This window comes from Augochlora pura, chromosome 8 (assembly GCF_028453695.1).
Source record: "Augochlora pura isolate Apur16 chromosome 8, APUR_v2.2.1, whole genome shotgun sequence".
In the NCBI taxonomy this organism is placed as follows: domain Eukaryota; kingdom Metazoa; phylum Arthropoda; class Insecta; order Hymenoptera; family Halictidae; genus Augochlora; species Augochlora pura.
The window spans coordinates 13,418,942-13,442,259 of NC_135779.1; the positions used below are offsets into that span (position 1 = coordinate 13,418,942).

The window sequence follows — 23,318 nt, forward strand, 5'->3', positions numbered from 1 at the left end:
ATAAATTTTAGTTCTTTAAATTGGTTAATTCGATAATAACTTATACACAAAGATTAATATCTACTGGTCTCGATTTACATAAACATATTTATGCTTATATGAAAGGTTTGAAATGTAGAAAATTAACAATTTGCGTGAGATCAATGCAGCGCATCAATCTTTTTCAATTCTTTTAGTTTCCTTACAGTTGCAAATTACATCTACTTATTTCGTTCATAAACGTATAAAATCCGTTGCCATAATGAAAATGAAAACATTGGTAGAGTCGAAGTGTACGGACGACGAAGGTTGGTAAAGTAATGAGCGAATTATTATATGTGCAATATCTACGTAGACAAAAGAAAAAGAGAACCAACATTCCCGGCATGCGGCGTATAAGCGGTCGGTCATCGATAAAGTTTAGTGTAATTTGACTGCGTGCGTGGTATTCTCGGTCGGAAGGGTGGTGGAGTTGAGCATACGGGAAAGCTGGGAGCTTCGAAGGGGTGCCGACCAGCTCCGATGTTCCACCGAAGGTGCACGGTAGCATTTGACGAACGTATACGAGAATGTCCGAAGCCAGGCCGAGTAGATGACGTTCCACAACGTGGCGACGATATGGCTGTGTCGTTCGATTTTCGTGAAACGAAAACGCAGTATTACCGTCGGTCGGTTTGAATTGTTGCTCGTTCACGGGCACCGTCTACAACAGACAGTGTCAATAAAGTGTTGTGGCAAGTAGTTCGAAAAATGAGAAGACAAATTGCGCGCGCGATTTATTTTCATCCCTTCCCACCCTTCTCTTACGCTCCCTCATTCTCCATCTCCCTTTCATTTTCTATCCCCTCCTCGCGATTCTTACGCATTCTGTTCAGCCTGTAATCAAACACGTCGCGCAATACCACGTTGGACTATATCATTTGTTTACATTCTTATACCGATCCCGTCGTCGGGTCTTCCCCGGTGATTCCAGATAAATAAAATAACAATGACGCTGTAGTCGAAGCGAGGCCGAGGCTGAGACTGAGGGTGTCGAGATGATGCACGCAGGGTTACCGACGTGCCCGTGTGTCAATCGACAGGGGAGGTTCTACACATAGATTTTGAGTTCGTTTTATGAGCAGAGATCTTGAGGAAGTGGTGTGGTACGCGAAAGAAGACTCCGCGACACGTTTCAGCCGTTTTTTTCTGCCCGTGTTGATCTACGTGACGTTTCTGCTCGTCTCATTTTCGGTTTCCGTCGCCATAGAAATTATGATCGGCGTAGAAGCGATAGCGATGTCGTCAAGGTGGTTGGTGCTGATGGCTGTGCTGGTACTGATAGTGGTGCTGGTGCTGGTGCCGCTGCCAATGGTGTAGCGCGGGTGTGCGCGCGCGGTGCTGTTTCGACAGCATACAGTGCGGACGGTAGCTTTAGACTCCACGGAAGAAGGGCCGTGAGCTCGACCGTGCTCCGATGGCCTGATATACATTACGAAACGCGTATATGAAGCTACACTGCCCTGACTCGTCGAGTGAGTAGTTGTTAACACATATACCGATACAGTCGATTAGTAGAATTGAGATCGATGTACCATCGAATTTGTTGTCGCTGTCGTTGAAGCTATCGTTCTCGTTTTCGTTGCCGTTGCCGTTTCCGTTGACGTTCACCTTGCCGTTTTCGTTGCCGTTCTCGTCGCCATTCTCGTCGTTCCAAGCCATTCTTGCTTCCAAAAAACATAAACTCTAATTCTGTTTTCGCTTTCTCGTGCACTTTTGCAGGCTGGCTGTCTCGTCAGCTTCGCATGCCGTCACGTAAACGCCAGCTTCCTCGTCCTTGCCCGAGTGAATCCTGTGAATATCAATGTCTGCTCTGTGTCAAGCATAGCCTGTCCGATTGTTTTCGTTTCGCATCCCTTCACGGGCTCGGTAGTTCGCCGTAACGATGAAAACCGCAGGGACGACCGAGTCGGAAGGAAGGAAGGCGGTGTCTCATCGCATTCTAGAATACGATTGGTTCAGTGTTCAGTGGGAAATATTGGAAGAATAGGATCGCGGCGTGTACGTGCGGGAAGGCTGCAATAAATATCGAACACGTATGAACGGCAGCTAAAGTTGAGGAACGCGAACCGGATCATGTCGCAATTCCTTCCAGTGTACCACCGAAATTTTCGCGAAGACGTTCCCCGGATGGTGAATTGATTCTATTCCGTTTTCGTTTGCACTTCGGCTAGTTGATGCCAATCGATTCGTCGAGGAAGAAATTGCATCGCGAAATTTTCTACACGTTCCGTATGCTTCGGTGTCTTTAACTTAGTTTTCACAACACACCTATAAGGTTTCCTATGAAAACGTAAACGTCGAGGGAGTAATTACCGTCGAGACGTTTAGCCGATCCGTTTGTAAAACGATAGGGGACTTATTGTTATTCTACGTATATATTTAGCATGGCTATTGCTATAGTAACGATTCAACGAAAGTCGAACGATGCGAATGCATTTTACTGTTATCGAGCTGCGCCCATCCGTAACTCTTCACAATTGTGTTTTTCCATGGAAGTCAGCTGTGTTTACAAAGTTGTTCAACCGAATATCTCATAATACAGTGAAGGTGTGTTAATTAAACCAATTATTTCCGCTTTGAGCAAGTGCGATAGTGATCACTCGAAATTATTGATTCCACCCGGACGCCTTTCTTATTTTTGTTGTTGTTGTTGTTGTTGTTATTGTTCTAGATTATTTTGTGTCTGTCTCGGTGGTGATCAGTTCGTTATGTTTTTGTGCAAAGTCGGACAAAGTGCAACTGTAAAAATACATCGTGCCCTAGTTGCCCACCCCACGGTTGCAGTACATCCAGCATTCTTCAATATTATATGAAGTATCTTTGTTTTCTGCGAATTGAAAAGCTATTGCAGCACGTTTCTTAACAGCTATTAAAACAGCTATAAAAACTATTTTTTTATACGAGATTGCAACAAGGAAAGTGCAATTTGTAGCGTAAAGTTAATTCGTTTATTTATTAATACTGCGCTGTGATCAACATAAAACATATTTTCATTTATCTTCATAACTTAACGATTTTATTGTTATTATTTATCCATTGATTATCGCTTCACTTTCGTTATGATTTAGTCACTCCATTAGAAACGCACAATTCCGCCGAATTTATAACGTGAGATTTCATTAATATTCTTAATATTAACTACTTCGTACTCATTTCTGCAGTTTCCATTGTTCACCTCAGTTGCTGTTCTCCATTTAAAAGACTGAAAATTCGACGTTCGTACTGAATCAATTCAAAATACTTTTAGTAGAAAGTTTTAGTTTGTCAGATTCGCTAGATTATTATAATATCGCTTTAGTGTAAAATAAATTATCACATTTTAAATATATACAGTTTTTTTTATTGTTTCATGATTTAACATACTTTTAATTCCATACTTAAAGTACTGACATACAGGTTTGTTCTTTTGCGTCTTAGTCGCGGAACATACTGTAATGTGTATACAATACTGCACATGCAATATGCGTTTGATTTTAGGTTTCACATTACAAAACAGTGTTTGATATTGGAAAATATTTGAGCGGTCTCAGGTTGTTTTAAACCTCAACCATTTAAATTGACATCTGAGTTTATTTATTATTAATTGGTATTGTAAAATTCATTCAATTATTAGTAGCAAATTTAGTATTTGTGACTTGTATATTTGTTATTATGGATAACTTTCTTGAACTTGCTTTTATTATTTTTGTTATAAAAGTACAAGTTGATTTAATGAACTGTTAATGTTAATAAATGATTAAAATATAAGTAAAATATAATAAATATAATACTCATTAATCGATGCAGAATTGAGATATACGGTAATACGTTTAATGTTTCAACTATCTTTGCCTACCATCAAGTTTTCGCAGTCATAGTATTCTTTATCCGTATAATATTATGAATCCAAGTCATGTATTATTATCATAAATAATGTATTATTTGATCTTAAAAGAACATAATGTTTATAAATAGTAAAGACAAGGTAGTGTTACGGTTCAGTTTATAAACAGGAAAAGAGTTCGATCAGACCGATTACATTCAATGCAAGTCCTGTTAAATTTGATTATAATCCTTGTATTTCGAATGATATTCTGTTACAATCATTGGAAAAAATCTTCTCGTTATCATGGAATATATATCTTGAAATAGTGCAACTTTGCAACTTCAAAAATAATAAAGATGCTTAGGTATTCTCATTCATATACCCTATCCTGATTGGATAAATTTCAAATATTTAAAGGAAACAACGATTTCTCGTATTTGTTTATCTGTAAACATGAATCACTTAGGAACATAAAATCATAACATCAAGTAAAAAAATACTTATATTTACAATATTCTTTGTTATGTCCATCGTGGGTGTTGTAATAATAAATTCACATTTCCGTAACATATTTTCATACTGCTTTTATAAATTTCCATATGGTGTTGTTTTCGTGTCACATATATATTTCTTATAAAAACAGGTGGAAATATCGCGATTTTTTAGGACCCCTTTAATTGTAACTGATAAATGTGTTAATATCGATGAGACATCCAAAACATTTATTGTTTCGTTTAAAATATTCTGAATTTGGCTTCCTTGTGTAAAATGAAACTTTTCACTATACACTTTTGACAAATGACCCCAATATTATATATCTATTTATCTTTGGTTATTTTATAAACTAACTAAGAATAAAATATCAAAGGTGTATCTATGTCCATGTTCTTTTTCTACAGTAAAATAAAAATAGGTTTTTTAAAATATTAATACACATAAAACGAATCGTTATTTTGTTGATTAAAATGTAATACAACAAACATTAATTTTGATATTCGCGTTTTAAATGATCCAGCAATAATTTTCTATTTCTGTTTTCTTATAATTTTTTGCAAATTTCAATTCCTTCTGTCTGGTCGCCTCATTAACCTAATATTTTCTATTAAGTGTATTACAATGTATGTTATATGCATAACAGTAATAATAATAGATATTTAATTAATCGTATATCACGAATTTTCTAATATGATTTCTTGTGATCCATACTTTTTAACGATACTTTAGTTCCCCAGTGATATTTCATATTTCAGATGAACTTTGCATTAATTATGTAAATCAATGGTTATCTACCTCTTTCATATAGGTTCTATGTTCTTTCAATTTATTTTATTATTCTAGCGAAAAAATCATCCGATTTTAAAATTACAATTCTGAGACAAATTTTAAAACGAACTAATATAATTTGCAATTAATCGGAATCGACAGTATTTTGCTTACATTACAAAGTTTAAATTGCAAATTGATTGCACGTATCTCTATTACTTGACGAGTCTATATAACTTTGCATATATTTTTTTCTATGATAACGCGGTCACTAATTTCCACATATAATATTATCTAAATACGCGAAGTAGATCTATTGTTAACGCATAATGAGAGAGTGTTATCGTCCTTTATAATCAAAGCAATTAAGTACGTATTCGAATAACAAGCGTACGAGACATTTTTGGGATCGTTGGTAGCTATTGCAGCACATGTTGAAATCATCTGCTGAGAATTTAGAATTCTTAAGACACTTCTCCGACTAAGACCTGCATACATATGGACTCTGATTAAGACAGTACATTTCTAGATTAAAGCAATTCTACGTGTTTGCATTTTTTTACATAGATACTGTCATTATCCTACAACATTTCATCAGGCCCATTTAAAAAAATAGAAAACTGTGACTGGTTTATAGATAGATTTACATTTACAGTTACTCTTAGTTCTTCTCCTCATACATTTAAATTTAGCTGTAACAGCATTTTCGTTGCATGCAACACGACCATCATACATATTATCACATCACATTTTTCGCTGTTACTGACTGTTCGCGAAATTGACACGTTTCCCGTGCACAGCATTTATTAAAGTAAATGTCATTATCTAATATCTGATTATTAGACTGCGGATCTATGGTATATGCAAAATACAAATTTTCTGTATTAAATGAATTAAGCGCGAGACAAATTGGTGTGTCTTTCTTTCTAATAGTTTTAGAACAATTTTTAATAATGTAATAATATTCCCGTTTTCATCCGATGTATTCACTGTTCCGTATTTCAATTATTTATTTCTGTAACACATATGTACATAAAATTTGAAATTTACTAATAATGTATCCTAATAACTTGCTTCAGATTGGTACTTTCATTCTCAACACAAAAGCAGTATGTTCCTAAAAAATCAAATTTCTGCGAATATGAATGTACAGGTATATGAAAATTCACGAATGTCTTATATATTGACTGCAAATGTTTATGCGAAATAATTTATTTCACGTCTTTTTTCATTAGCTGAAAATAATGCTACAGTATTTTAATTAAATGTTTAAATGATTTTACTCTTCTGTATTTGATCGACTTATTTTTCTCATAAATGCATAAAATCTGCAGTCTATATGAACACAACAGGGATACATATTGTTCAAGTATACGTATCGTAGAACGTTATATGCTATATGAACTGAATCATTTACACCGAACCAAAAATTCAGCTTTTAATCTGAAATAGGATTGGTTGGCTTGCTGCTACTTCACAAGCATAGATTGGAACGTAATTCGAATCCAGCGTAAGAAATGACATGTGCAACATACATGCGTCAATTGTGCTATACCTGGTCTCATTCTATCAGTCATTTTTCCTTTTTTCTTTTTCTTACATGTCTGAATTAAATAGAACATGATGCTCAATCTTTGTAAAATCGTGCTGTGGTAATTCTATGCCTTTCTATAGTTTGCGTACGTCGTCATTATTTATTCCGAATTGCTGGAAACTTAATTCTGTGATTTCTAGGTGTGAGTATATTAATCTGTGAACAATGTATCAAGTATATCGTCTGGTATAAATTTAATGTTAACATGTCTTTCGTTTAAACAAAATGTGTTTCTAATAATTTATTGGTTTGAATTCGAAATGGAGATACAAATATTTTTATAGATGTGACAGGTGATAAGATTTTGCAATCAACTTATTGTGCAATGTTTGACTCATCTGCAGTGCAATAAGAAATTTATATAATATTCGTAATCTTTCTCCCATCTTTGGGAACTGCCCTGTAATATAATATTTTCAAGCCCAATACGAAAGGATATCATAGTTAATATGAATAGTTAACGAAACAATAACAAAATAATAATAACAAAGGTGTTTTTGTTTAGATTTCGCTAATTTTGCTAACTATGAAATCAAAAATTTCATACAGTAATTTTATTTGATTTGTCATTGTTTGCCAAAGATGTTCTCTTTTAGCCTTGCAAGGTTACAACGCGTGAACAGTTGTTCTACTTAAATATTACTTACATGGCGAAAGGAAAACATATCATTTGCCTCAGAATGTTTCAAGATTTTACATGTAGAGGTTACCCGTGCACGTCGAGTCATAATTAAATTTCAACGAAGGAACAAAATAAACGTTTTTGTTAAATTATATAATTAAAAAACATTTTCAGGAACATATTTATAAATATTTTACGAATCGCAACATTATTCAGAAATACTCTGTGTTCAGGAATACAAGCTTTCTACATTGTCAAGTTTCAAATAAACATTCCATTAAAACTATTTTTATCGATCTTTTATTATATATTATATTTATTTATTATTATTATACTTAGTCATTTATTATATATTATTATACTATATATTATCTTATATTTACTTATTTATTTATTTTAATAAATTTGTTTTATAGTTATTGTAAGAAAAGCTGAAAAGTTAATTCAAGTAAAATGATTGACACAAGCCTATTAATTTATCAGTATCTACAACCATAATCTCAGCTATAACGGATTGGTCGTAAAATTATTGATTCGAACTACTACCCATGGCAGAGATTATTCGACCGAAGTTGCGAATATGATTGTTGAAAGATATTTTAGAGTATGTATTAAATATGAAAAATAGTATCACATACATCTAAATTAAATAAATATAATAGAAAAGATGACGAAGATGCATAAAAATATTAAGAAAATTTTAAGTGTTTCTGTTCTTTTACCAAACATAAACTACATTATTCACAATTATGTACGTGAACATTATAAAATAGTTTATTTAATACGCAGTACTATAGTAAATCATAATTTTGTACGACTTTTTAGCCATAATTGTAAGAAATCTGGAAATTTCTACATTCTTCAATGCCTGTAGCTTGTCTCTGTTTCAACTGATTTCGATGACATTTTTAACATATGTGTAAGTTAAAGGCACTGTTTAAATGCATTGTTTAATTGTTCGTTCTTGATCATTTTTCGTCTTTTCAATTGATTGCAAGTTTTGTCAGTTTTTTAATACATTATCTAACAAACTAGTTTTTCTTCTTACTTTTAAAAAAGAATTTAATTCACTTTGTACAATTTTTGAAAAGTTGTTTTGTTTTAAAAGGTGTCCGAATATTTTACTTAGTGACTATACTTAGCTATCAATATATTGTTCATGCTGTTTCCATTATCCATTTAACATTTCACAAGATCTGTCAGAATTTACAAATCCTAACTATTTGCTTCTATTCTTGTACACTATGTACACAATCGTATGTACTGTGTGTAAAGAATGTGATCACTGATATTTCAAGCATCAGAGGTCTTTCATAACACAATGAATTCGTCTATGCATGTCTAATAGATATTTTAGGGAATGGGTACGTGATACATGTAGCTACGTACAGGGCGTGGCTGAACAATATGTCAAACGAACATGATTTCTAATGAAAAGTAAGAAGAAAATATAAAGTAACATACATTCGTCTGAAATTTGGTTTCTCGTGAAAGTCGCGTATTCTAGATAATTCTTATTCTAATTGCAAACACAGTGATTTTTTACATCTTGATTTCTATTTATCATATGAAAAAAATGTGTAATGATTATATTGAAAACACACATCAATTGCTACGATGTGCTAATTAGACAATCGGAATCGTTAGAAATGAGAACAGGCTATTGAGAATAGAAGAATCAGTAATGAGATTTTAAAAGTTTATCGATAATAAAATGTTCTTTCTAAGATATTTATATATCAATTATATATTTTTATTTATATTATTAAGCGTTATGTAAAAATTAAATAGGCCTTGTACTGACCAAACAACACCACACCTTATTATTAGTTACATATTACATACGTACATTATTTCTTATGGGCTTAATAATACCTTGTATCCTCTTAAGGAAATTTTCAAAAATTGTGAAATTATGCTGTACAATTTTTTTCAAGTCCTTTGCCATTAACTATTTCTTTGAACTGTTGACGGTCTTCTAATAATGGTGCGTGTGAATTAGGTCAATACAAGCATGGAAATGACGTATCGTGCAGAAGACAGCATACCGACACATGGACTCACACGTCACAACTACCGGATTAGTAATTATTAATAAACTGAATACACGCCGCTACTAAAAATGTCTGCTATCTGTCATTGTACTCCGTGTATATTCTTAATATTAACATAAAATCTTGACGTATATTTTTGTTACAAAATTCTTTAAATTGTAGAAAGAAATGCACAATGAAAACAAAATTGGACTAATCAGAAATTGTTGATCTCCATACATGATAAATATTTTCCATATCATTTGTAAAGAAATAGAATCCAAATAAAAATATCATCTTTTTCTCTACCAATTTCAATAGGTTGAAAATTATACTTTTTGATATTGTAAAACTGTAACCTTCCTTATAATTTCAAATTCTACCTAGCGAGTTTTACTACGAATACATTTATTTTCCTGTTCTATATTTCTTCTTTTATATTTTCAATGTTACGGACAACAATTAGAGATTTTCTACAATTTATCTTGTTCATACAGTGCTTGCTCATTTTGTACTGAAAAATATTCCTCTATTATAAATGACTAAGTCGCCGTGGTTTAGAACTGTTACATATACAAACTCAGGTTTCTGAAAGGTATACCAAAGTTATTAAACGTAGTAAAAGCGGGTTTATTTTGACATTCTTAATAAACGTAGAATTAATAAAATTCATGGTTAGATTCCTAAAACACCCTTTATCATATAATAAAGTTTAAAGGACAAAGACTAAGGTGTTATGAGGTTGATAAGTACGTGATAAGTACGTTAAACCTCATATGAAAAATAAGTTATAAATAGAAGTGATTAAGTCTTTTTAATAAAACAGTCGCATTTCAATAAAAAGAATGTTGAAATAAAACATGAAAAGAAACATTGCGAAACTTTTTAATAATAACAATTTTGTTTCAATTCATTATTTTTCATTAAAGTATTTACATTTCATGCTCGTGAACTTAAATTTAAATAAAAATATATAGAGCCTTTTTGTGAACTACATGAATCACAGTATTTCTGACGAGTCTACATTAAGAATAAATTTATTTAAATATTTGTTACACGTTGGAATGTAATGTGCTTATACTTTAGAGAATGTGTATTCGTATTGTTTATACATTCCATATGTCTTATGAATATATGCATATTCCACGAGTATAAATGGCGCATACATATTCCTGACATATTTTGCGTGCATCAATCTGCGCATTCCAGAGAAAATACAGTCGCAAATATCCAACAATGTCCTACATAAGACAGAAACATATTCCACATGTTTCGGACTGTTTAGTTTTCCTATATTTTTGCGTCCTTTTGTGTTTCAGTTTAGTTGAACTTTTAAGTAAGTCAAATTTATGCGCAAATGTTATTCAGTTTCTAAACACTATCCAGTTTCAACCGGATACGCTTCTACTCTAGCATTATTTTCCGATGATATCAAAAGGAGAACAATTTAATATTTTGAACAGGGAATTAGGCAAAGAGAAATTATGGGAATCATTAGGGCGTGGTCAATGCGCCGTTTGTTATCAAAAAGAGAAGTATAATATAGCAGACGCTGCATCTAATCATAGAATAAGTCACCTTTCTTATTTAACAATGGAGAGAGAAAAGACATTGTCTGCTCCAATGTATTAACATAGCCTTGCCATTACAACGTTGACATTATAAACTATAACCGTTAATTATTATTACTTTAAATAAGTAAACACGTACCAAGTTCTTTATGGAATGTGATCAATGCACAGTCGAATGAAAACCAGTTTCCTGTGGCCCAAATTCAATTTCCAAGATTAATATATTGAACAAAGTTTGCTATAAATTAACAATCTTCTAAAGCTTTCAAAGCCTAAATGTCATTCAGTTTACATGATAATGACACAGGGTACATTTTTATTCTGTGTGCCACCGTAACACGTTGAGTGCTACGTCAGTCACACGTGGGTGATACTAATTTTTAACTAGGTTTTGAAATTCATATTTGTTCTAATACATTTTTCAGAATACTTGACTCTATTAGCATAATTTTCCAGAGGATTCTGATGATCTGACAGAAAAATAAAAACATGTTTCATATATGAATTGATTAGTATTAATTTCCCTATAAATTTCAATACACAAAATTTCAAAACAACTTCTTCAAATGTTAACAAATATTTCTGTTTTCATAATATCCCCGGCTCTGGTGTCAAGACGAATTCAAGGACGCATCACAATACAATTTTAAATCTTGAAATAATGTTAAAATAATTTTGACCGCAGAACGCGGGTTCCCAGACCACTGTGCATCTGCGAGAAGTTCGAGCCTCCGTAACAATATGTGTATTGTAGAACTAGGCCACGAATTCCCAGCCACGCAAAGAAGCAGTGGAAGGGGCAGAATGAGAATTGTTACTTGCTCTAGAATATCTTTTGATAGCAAATTCGAGTTCTCATGTCAAGCTTAAACTTATCTGTGCTACTCTATCTAAGCCGAGAACTCTTACTTATGCTCCGATTATCCACTCTCTTGGCAGTATTCGAGCTCTCAACAAAAAGAAGGCTTAGATTCTCACGTATCGAACTCTGGCTTTTTCCCTATTTCATACTTAAGCCAAGAGCTCTTATTAACTCTCTTCAGGTACATTCTCTTGACAGAGAGAATCCTGATTAGATTTATCTTTCGATTTCTGTAACTAAATCGACAAATATTCCCGTTACTAGTCCGCGAGTCTTTGGGCAAAATAAAAATTGTCCAAGATGGCTGTAAGAAACAAAAATCAAATTAAAATATGTCTCTTTTAGTTTAGTCTCTGATTTGTCTCTTAATAACTTAGATAAGTTTAAAAATAGCGTAACAGTGTTATTAAATTCTTTTTATCTCTTCATAGTGTTATATTTCACCTATTAATGTATACTATGAACGTATTTGTTTATAGTATACATGACAGATATTTGTTAACATTTGAAAAAGTAAGTTTTTGATACAGAAGATATTAGTTTAACTCGCTTATAATTTAAAAATTCTAATACCATTCAGTTTGTTTAATATATTAGAACAAATATGAATTTCAAAACCTAGTTAAAAATTAGTATCACCCACATGTGACTAACGTAGCACTCAACGTATTACGGTAGCACACAGAATAAAAATGTACCCTGTGTCATTATCATGTAAACTGAATGACATTTAGGCTTTGAAAGCTTTAGAAGATTGTTAATTTATAGCAAACAAGTTTGTTCAATATATTAATCTTGGAAATTGAATTTAGGCCACAGGAAACTGGTTTTCATTCGACTGTGCATTGATCACGTTCCATAAAGAACTGGGGACGTGTTTACTTATTTAAAGTAATAATAATTAACAGTTATCGTTTATAACGTCAACGTTATGTCAAGACTATGTTAAGGTTTTTTTTCGACGTCTCTAATCAACATGGCGATCTTTCTTTTGTCAACAACCAGACAGCATATGCTAGTCTTGATTCAGAATTTTTTCGATCAAACGGTTCCATTTCAAATTGTCTTTCAACGTAGGAGGAGGAAATTCCATTAATGTCATAATTTCATATCGTTGTAACAATGTCGTGATAGACTTTCCAGCATTTTCGGCTTAAATCTTATCAGTCCTCAAAACACTCAAGTTCTTCGGGGAGAGGTTAACGCTAACTGTGATTTGTCATACTGTTTGGTTCTGGTCATTAGGGCTTTTGTGTATGCGTGTATGTGAGATTTATCGCGTTGTTGCTATGCGGGTACATTCGCGTTGCAGTTATGCGAGGAACTGAACGTGTATACTATACGTACAAAAATACCAAGAATGCCATATACTGAACGTGTGCACGGGGTAAATCAGAAACCTTATTAGAAACGAAGAAAGATACGTAAGAGGCTAATTGGAAATATTCTTATCATACTAATTATTTTGAATTTAATAAATTATGAAATGTTTTTGTTCTGTTTCTATATCATTTGGGGTACATCATAAAATGTGGGGCATAAGGCTATACTCATACAAGACATGATTCTTATGTAAAACATTTTAGAAAAACAATTTTATGTAAGAAGTGTATCTTTTACATTTGTTTGTACAAAATAGAACTTTAAAGAAATAATGATGTACATTTTAGAAGCATAATTGTACAGGGAAAAATAGTTTCACAAATCTTTTAGTTTAAAATAAAGGTTAATTTATGAATAAAATTATCTTATTCAATTATTGATTAATTTTAATATTACTTAATTACTTAATTTTAAATTAAGTAATTTTAAATACTGCGACAAAATAGTTGTATTAATTTCATGAACACTATTCTTTATTCAAAATGTATTAATCCACTTCTAGAAAATCCATCCATTATATTTTATTGCACTTTCTATTTGCAATTTCGATCATGACTCCAATGTATGAATTATTCTTTTCTAAATTATGGTACCAGTTAAGGATTAAATAACTGCAAGTTTGATAATATATGTATACAGGGTGATCACATAATTGAAACGGGTTATATCTCTTAGCATTAGATAGAAAATAGTTGTAGAGGAAAAAGTTCGTCGGACGAAAACCTTTAGGACGTACATCGTTTTTTAATGGTATCACATATTTTTATTTACACGTAATGATTCTTCATGTTATTCTACGTAAAAAATTATTAAGGTACCGTATTAATAAAATAAATATTTCATGAGATATTTCACATTTGCTTATACATTTGTTTACTTGCAAAAAATGCTCGAACGTTCCACTTTCGGACCCTACACACTTCATACATTGTTTCTTAGTGTTTTTCGTAACAAAGTTAAAAGGGTAGTAAGCCCGACTTACCTCGTCACGTGATGTAAACGTCGATCACAATACGTTTTAACAGCTCATAACACAGGTCATAACACAGGATTGAGCGACTTATTCGGTATACTAGGTAGGTACATTAATAAGAAGTGTTTCGTGTTTGAAAATTCATTTCACTAACAACACAGTAACGATCTATCAAATTTTATACAATATTCGTGGAATCATTCTCTATCGGAGAAGTGAATATATGGCAGGATTGCCACCGGAATGTCGAAGAAATGGAGATTTGAATTGGACGTGTTCAGGCGAGTGCGGTCAATTTTACTCGAACGCTTTGTCAGCATCACTCAAACCACATACCCGAAATGGAGCCGGATCAGGTCCCCAAACTTTTATCTGTCCAAACATTCTCGATTTTACCCGGATCTGTACCTTCTGATTTCCAGACTCTCGTGCGTTTCCATGTGCTCATGCATTGCAAATAGGGCTATTACCTTTTTTCTTGTTCACATTTCTGTATTTTATGCCTTTATGGCAAAAATGAGTGGCTGAGATATGAAAGTTCGAAAACGTGAAAAGAAATTTATATCATTACACTACTTATCAACTTATCAAAATTATTAAAAGAAACAATTTATTTTTGTCTCATTTCTGTTCCTCAGAATCGATTTTGGAAATTTCTATTTTATATAAAAATCCACATTCTCATTATTAGGTTCAATGTGTCAGTTACTGTGCCCATTGAAGTCTGAAGTTTTTGACAATTTAAATAGTTTCTTTTACCTATATCGCGCTCGTTAAAAACTTTATATTATGTGTTCATATTTTTTATATAGGTAAGAATGTTTTCATAATTGAAATATATAAAGAACACAACATATTTGACAAAATATATAAAACAATTTTCGAGGAAAATAATATGCCTTTAAGAAGATGAAAAATTAATTTCTATGTGTCAATTTCTGTCCACTGATCTAATTATTGTAAGCAATTCTAGGCAAATAATTTTATAATAAAAATATAAAAGCAGAAAATATTACATACTAAATATATTTAATGTAATATATTTCATGGATTAAAAAAGTATTGTACTCAGTTATCAACGCACGCATGGAAAAATATATGAAAACATAATAATTATTTAAAATAAAAGAATATATCTAACAAGTCGATTATACTATTGCTTTTCTGTAATCTAAACCAGTTTTCTATGATTTCAAACCAGAATACAATAGTTTATTTAATTGTCTTTCACCCTTATTTGCAACGTATCTCATAAGTATTTTGACAAGATCAAGGCAAAAACGCATCGAACTCATATCAAAAATTTAAATGGTTGAAGTTTTGTTTCTTATGAAAATGCCAGGCGAAGTTCAAATACTGTCATGATTCATGAATAATAATCAGTGTTCGCTCCGTATGTTTTGCGGGACCTGTACAGGTCGTTGGATTGTTATCTAGATGTATATATTTTGTAATCTCAAAACTCCTTCAGTGCCTTATCGACCTTAGTACAACATGCATATCTTATTGACCAATAATTCAAACTGTCAGATTGTATACAATGTGTTACACTAGAAATTGTCATCTTAATTTCTGTATCATTATTAGTCAAACAGTTCCGACGGAAGTTCGATTGTTTCGGCAGATGCATATTTTGACGTTACTTCTTTTTCAGAGCGGGCGCAACAAGGGCTTAGGGTAATTTGTTTCAATGGAGTCATATACATTTTTTAATTCGCCAATTCATGGTGCAGATGAATCCTTATAAAAAAAGTATTAATCGTTTGCTTTCGAAGCTATTTTAACTTCAAAAAGTGAGATATTTCTTGCAATGTATATTATTTAGATTTTGTATTAATTTTGAATCGCATGCGTATCAAATTGATTGGTCGTTTTTTTAACAATTTTTTAATGATAAATCAATTTAATAATGTAAAATCTTCTTGAAAAAATGGCACAGTAATATTTAGTAGTGCCTCAGAGTCGCAATTCGAGTGCGTTAAAAGATGTTTTTTTATTTTACAATTGTAATAATTATAAATACCCTTTCATGAGAAATGATTGAATAAATTATTGGAGTTAAGTTACTGGAGCAAGTGAAATAATAAAAACTGTACAAAATCTAACGATCTTCTCACTTATATGTGGCAATGTACACCACTCATTTTTATTGCTCGTTAAGTTTAATGTTCATAACGATTTTTTACAACAGGTTTTAATTTTATGTCTACGGTTTTAAGTTTATGTAAAAATAAAAAAGATAAAAGGATGAATAAATAACTTTGGTGGCTGCAAGTAGATGTACGAGCACGAAGGGTTAATGTAATTTTAATACAATTATTATGGTCGTAAAGCAGCATACATTGAAATGTTTTAAATATATTTCCTTTAATCAGATCCACGCTATTACCACCACTGCGAAAAGTTCGAATAAATATTACAATTTTTACAAGGCAACATGTGCTAGTCATTTTCAAACTACGGTCCATTTAGCGTTGAGGTGCATCAAATGAGCAAAACTAACCTACACGATGGACTATCAAATTATACAAGAAAGTGGACAGAAACAATTGAGAGTACTGCACCAATGTGCCAATTATTGTATGTGCTAAAACATCCGTAACATGCAGATCTTATTACTTAAAATCCCTGCCACGGTGACAAATTTACGTGCAAGATAAAGACAGAACGTAGTAAAAAAACCGTAGGTTAGTTAGTTATCCGTGGATCTACAAGTATTGTGTTTGTGATAAATATCTTCATAGCACATGCCTGGGCCGTTAATTGGTGACACGCACGGCTCACAAAACGCTAACCTGGCTACCAAGCCAACACACTTAGTCCGTATAGGAGAAACTGGTTATTGTATACTACTGTCCGATTGGCAATTTCAATTTTAAATAATTTAGTACAAAAAGAATCTTGGCATGTTTCACAAATCAGACCTGGCTAGATTTTATTTAAAATGGAAATAAAAAATAACAATTTGAAATAATCCATTTGGAACCGCTACCTTCAATATCTGTAAAGAATATTTTATTTCGATAATGAAAATACTTTTTGTTTAATAATTTTAATTATTTTATATATAATTATATATAATTAATTAATTACATATAATAATTTTATTTTAATAAAAATACTATTGATCCATTTGAGGTAATAGTAATTTCCTTAATAGTAACCTTGACAAAAGAAATAACTCTCCAAGTAATTTGCAACAAAAAGATTTTAGTTTCCAGAAATCTTTACAAAAATTTTTTTGAAAGAAATGGTCTGTTTTTAGAGGTCATTTTATCTTGCGAAAATGTTATGTTAGCATAAACCAGACGCAAAGCTGATAATTACATTTGATAATTCCTGTATTACCTTAAATAATTATTTCAAACAATTCAAATATAAAATATGTTTTTTGAAATAATATTTCAAAAGTGATCACAGATGAGGAAATAAGAATAAAATAAAATAACACGTTGTTTGAAGTAATACTTTAGATAATATCTTTGCAAATACGCCTAGGCCTGCTGTACACCGTAAACTGGAGATTTTGTGCATTTGTGACAAAATAAGCAAGCGCAATTTAGAGCACTACGCAGAGTAAAATAATTAAAGAGCAACAATGTGTACTTCGGATGAAATTATTGAATGTTGATAATTCATAATTGAGAAAACAATGCAACTATTTCAAACTGATTTTTCATTGAATATTTGGAGTTGAAAATTATCTGGAAATCATATTTCAAGCTGAGTATTGTGCAGAGATCACTTGTTGATCGGATATTTATAAACAGAGTTAACCGGAGGCAAAGAGACGAAAAAGAAGTTGCTCAATTCGTTTAACTTGTACCAGAATGCACCAGTTTTCATCTATTCAACAGTTTCATTTATTGCATTTATGTAATGTTACTCTGTTATTATCTATTTATATAATAGTATTTAAATAAATAACTAAAATATATAATAATATTTATTTATTATTTTACAAAACTACAGTTTATCAGTACCATAGATGTATAGAAGTGACAGGAAATTAAAATTCTATGTAGTTGCAATATTACTGCGTAGAATATATCTAGATTATATAGCGAATTAGTATAATTATTTTGGCTTATTAACACTCAATTTTACCGTCGCGTTACTATATTTGACGTCTTGTTCTATCTTATTCCACCTCGACGCGTTTCCCTCGTCTTCTTCGTCACACAATTTTGTAAATGTAACCGATTTGGTTACAATGTGCGTAACTAGAGGGGTCGTTTTTTCGCGACAGCAAATATTTTTTTACGATGTCAGCTTACAACGGTTCTTCTCTGCATAGTATTGAAAATGGTGTTTTATATATTTTATGTTTGTTTATATCAAGAGCATAATGTCGTTGAACACATTTCGTCACTAATTATCACATAACAAAATTAAAAATACATAGCACTATATATTTTGTTATATATTGTAGATTAATATCTATCAATTATTTATCTTGTGTAATTTGAATGTTCTATTTCCGAAGTGAGAAAGTTCCGCAACGAGAAAAATTGTAATTACTTGAAATGACAAAAAGGGTAGAAAATTTCAGGTTTTTTGAATTTTTTATCTAATTTTTTTAGGATATAAGTAGCTTATTATGGAGTGTTTAAAAAATGTTTCCAAAAATTGAAATTGTTTGAAACTGCTGGTAAGGAATAAAAAATTGTGGTATCGAATTTTAAAGAAATCGTTTCGTTTGAAAAAATGTTCAAATATTTATGACGTAAATCCAAAAAAGACCATAGAATAAAAATGTAGAAGAGAAATCGTAGAAATTCAAATAAGATAGAATGATGTCAAAATTTAATAGAAAACGGAATAAGATATAATATTAAATAGTGTATATATGATAATAATAATATAAATAATACATTAGATAGTACACTGCAAAATTGTTATATAATGAAAAACAAACATTACTTTTTTTGTTAAACACACTGGTTGAGAACTTTTTAACACGATACTTAAGTTACTCTTCATATAAACGTAAATGAAGATTAAATAGTGTTCATGTTTTTCGTAACACCTTTCACGTAATATGTGCCCTATATATGGTGTTAAGAAAATTTCTTAAGATTTTTCTTTTAGAAGAAATTATAAAAACTATTTCATGTCACAGTATTAACCAAAGTTTTTTCTAATGTTTTTCAGTGGGCGTGCGGGGGTGACTGGAGTGATGGGATGGGGCCAGAGCCCCATGGAGTTCGGGTAGACCCGTCTCCGGCCCAGCTCCCCAGCCCCCTCCGCCATCAATATCACCACTGCTCCTGCCAGCGTCGCAGAGGGCCGCCACGATCGCGATGGAGGCCTCTAGCAATCAACAACAGAAGGAGAAGGAGCCACGTGTTCATAGGCCTTGCGCCTTCGATAAGGTAAACAAATACTGTTTAACCCCTTAACCCTTTCGCTACGGCGAATCAGTCCGCCGCCGTTGCGCCACTCCTGAACGGGTCCTCCCGCCGAAGGATGCACATTGCTATCCAAATCAATTCTCAATCTATCCAAGTTGCACGCCAGTTGCAATTCTCTTGGTGCCATTTTATGTAGGGCACAACGTAAACACTATTGAAATGATAGTAACTTGTAATACTTATAAGAAATGAGGATGTTTTTAGACAGCAGATGGACGTACCAATACAAAACTACACTGAAATTCTTTATCCTAAATTTAGTACTTTCGATTTTCTATCCCTTTGTGGCATGTAACGCAATAGTAATCGAAAAATGCAGGTATAACGAATATAATTTGAGTGGTGTATCGTTTATTTGTTTCGTCAAAAGATTCACGCATCAGTCGCAAGAGGCTGTGCTATCCAAAAATTAGACCGTGATTTTACCGGTATGTCGGATATATCCGGCGTTCGGCTCCGCGAGTTTTCATATGGATGACGGATATATCCGTCGTTCGGCACTGCGAGTTTCCATGTGGATGACGAATATATCCGTCGTTCGGAGCGAAAGGATTAATTTTCGAAATTTAACTAATATAAACTGCTGTTATATCAGGAACAACAGGAAGGTTAATAGATCTGCAAGAAGTAATTTCAAATATACGTTTTGAAAAATTGATGAATAAAGCTCGGAATTCTGATAAGCATCGTTAATTGTACAATCGTGAAAATGATCCGCCATCCGAGGATTAACCAGTGAATTCGCTTTTATTGTTTTACGATGGGAACTTTCTCCTTTGTAAAAAGTAGTTATATTATCGCACATAAAGGAATAATACAAATCGCTTTTTAGTTATAGTTCATTTATTTGGACAAAATATTGTATGATATGTTTAAGAAATATATAAATCGAATATTTCTATGTACAAACAATTAATGAAATAAACTAAATTGTTAAAATCGAAGCGTTACCATATAGCCACGTCAAGTTTTAATTATTAAGAACGATGTAAAACATAATGTGCGCCACATATTACACTTAAAAAATTCTATAACGAAAAAAGTCGTCATTCTCATTGGAGTTGTAATCCTTTTATAATTAAATATTTCGTTAGAAATTATTTCAAGTAACTTTTCTCGTCACGTAAGCCTGCCACTCGGCTTTAATTTTCGACGCATTCACAAAGATATATTTTGTAATTGAATTTTGATTTTGCCGTGTTCTTGACTTTGCTGTATCGTATCTCACTCGGAATAAACTTTAAAGTTTTGCCAGTATATGTATACATAGGGTAACGTGTAAATCGCGGTACCGTTCCACAAAATACAGCAAACAGTAAAGAGGAATAGTCGTTAAGACAATTAGGAAAGTTAAGACGGTTGGGATAATGTTTCAGCTGCCGCCTCACCGAACTTCATTCACTTAATCAGATGCTCATTTACTACAATGAACATTTCCTAATTTATAGTTAGTAGTTCAATCTAGTGTCTACCGGTTACTGATCATCTTGAAAATGTTTATCGTGAGAGTGTGCTGTAATTAGGAAGATCCGTTTTAGATATTTTGTGTGTGCAATATTTACTTGCAACTTCGTATTGAAGCATTTATTGATGAATTTTGTCGTGTTATATTTCCTTCTGTTTTTCTATTAAGTATAAGTCGTTGTAATTTTTTGAGAAGCAGAACGAATTTTCTGTAAAATACACGTGGATGCTAATTTACACTGACTTATATAAAATTCACTTAATTGACTTACTTAATTGTAAAAGAAAAATGCCTTGAACTTTTTATCAATTTATTTACCACTATTATTTATTTACCAAGAGTTGAAATAACGTTAACAATACGGTTGAAATATTTAATAATCTATTTAGCTAAATATTTGATAACTCTTTCTTGGAAAAAAGCAAAGAACAGGTAAATAATTAAAGATTCCAACCCCATGGCGAGTTTCCGTCCATTCGATACGTATATTGATTAAATATAGTAGATGTTAGGATCTGCCAGATAAAAGAAGATGGAGAGAATATTTAACATCGTGCATAATTCAGTATTTTTACTTTATGAAATAAACTGCTTTGGTTCTCTGATGGTTCTTTAAATTTTAAGACTTGTAGTCCGTTAAAATTTGTCATGGTTAACTTGTTTACAAAATTAATTCAACGCGAAACTACTTTGCTCCATTACTTGATCTAATTGCCCAAGATTAATTTGGCGGGCCATAATCGTGATCTTGATTCGATAAACGTGAATTGAGACGTGTTTCGCGACGATCACCCAGGGATTTATAATCCCTGGTGGTTTTAAAAGCAAATCCGGGAGTTACTTGTAATCACGTTACGCAACAATTTCTGTAATGTATTAATTCATCGTTATATAATAATATTAAATATATAATTACTAAAACATGCAGAAAACAATAATACTCTAGTAAAAATTAGTACATATCTACCTTGATGCCATCCGTAACGGAAGAGAATATTATTTAATTTGTAGTCAGATGACGTCATCTATAAAAGAAATAAGTTCACGTAATTCCACACTACATGACGTCATTCGTAGATAAGGTGTTAATTTATATAGACCATTGGATACTGTACGCTATAAATATACGATACACTTCTTTTCATTCATTTATATTTTCAAAAATTATTGAGATATTCACGTAGTTTTGTTTTTTATTTTGATGGATTGTTTATTGTGTTACGAGCCGAGGGCCGGTGCACACGTGGCCGGAGGTAAATGAGTTTGTGCGGATATTTGAAAGGGATGCGTGGACTGGCCGATGCCCATTTCATCACCGGGTCGCCACCTAGTAGAATAGGTTTCACGGACTTGCCGTTGCCTCTTTCATCAACGGGTCGCCGCCTTAGTAGGAAATTGCGTGGACTTGCCGTTGCCTATTTCATCAACGGGTCGCCGCATAAGAGGAAATTGCGTGGACTGGCCGTTGCCTATTTCATCAACGGGTCGCCACAATGGGGGATAGGTTTTGTTCACGGACTGGCCGTTGAATATTTCATCAACGGGTCGCCACCTAGGTGTAGGGATAGTTCACGGACTGGCCGGTGCCTATTTCATCACCGGGTCGCCACCTAGATAGGAGGTTGGTTTCGTGGACTGGCCGGCGTCTATTTCATCACCGGGTCGCCACCTGATTGGGTAATGGGGTTTTGGATTGCTTCTAAATTTGCCTCGTAACTTCGAAAGAAATATTAACCTCGAGCGGGCAAAGGTGTATCGTTGTGAGATCGTTACCAACAACTGACTCGAACTGGGAGATGGAATGTGTTGTGTCGTATCGTTCACTTCGTTGACGACTTAGATTTACGACCGGTTAACGAAGAAAGGTTGTAAGTCTAACTCCGGAGAATCCGTTTATTTACACTTTGTACAGAAGTGATCTTAGCTACAAAGGACTTGGCTGCAGTTGTAGCTAATCTCGATATAATTGACGTTGCGATATATAATAGTGAAATGATTCTTTGATCTTGCTACCTCGGTGCAAGAACGATTCTAACTTGATTCTAACTTGATTCTAACTTGCTGCACTTGTTGCTAAAACGATTCTGTTATTTTGATGTCGTGCTAGCTTTTAGGAAAGCTCGGTTGCAGGAGAAATTTGGTGGAAGTGGAAAAATGTTTAAAGTAGGGATAGGAAGGAACTCTGTGGTAGGGGATGTTTTAGCAACGTTTGACAGGGATTTCCTCCAGGTATGAATGAATCGTAAAAGTAGCCGGTCGCGGAATGGTCGCGAGCCTGCCTTGATCCTTCAGGCCTCTGTCCGCGGAGCCCC

At 32.8% G+C, this 23,318-nt stretch overlaps 1 protein-coding gene and 1 long non-coding RNA gene across 3 annotated transcripts in view; one reads left to right on the forward strand and one right to left on the reverse strand.

Moving 5' to 3' along the window:
* Nucleotides 1-550: 550 nt before the first annotated feature.
* LOC144474040 (uncharacterized) lies at nucleotides 551-2,148 on the reverse strand. Its single transcript, XR_013494682.1, has 2 exons — nucleotides 1,554-2,148; nucleotides 551-682 (listed from the first exon to the last, which is right to left on the reverse strand). It is a non-coding gene; the product is annotated as an uncharacterized LOC144474040 (long non-coding RNA).
* The window catches only part of LOC144474039 (regulator of G-protein signaling 7), a 50,155-nt gene continuing 27,498 nt past the window's right edge, over nucleotides 662-23,318 (forward strand). For both annotated transcript variants that reach the window (XM_078188493.1, XM_078188494.1), the window contains exons 1-2: nucleotides 662-1,493; nucleotides 19,282-19,502. In XM_078188493.1, the coding sequence (XP_078044619.1) occupies nucleotides 19,431-19,502 (72 nt within the window). In that variant the 5' untranslated portion in view covers nucleotides 662-1,493; nucleotides 19,282-19,430. The remainder of the gene's footprint in view (nucleotides 1,494-19,281; nucleotides 19,503-23,318) is intronic.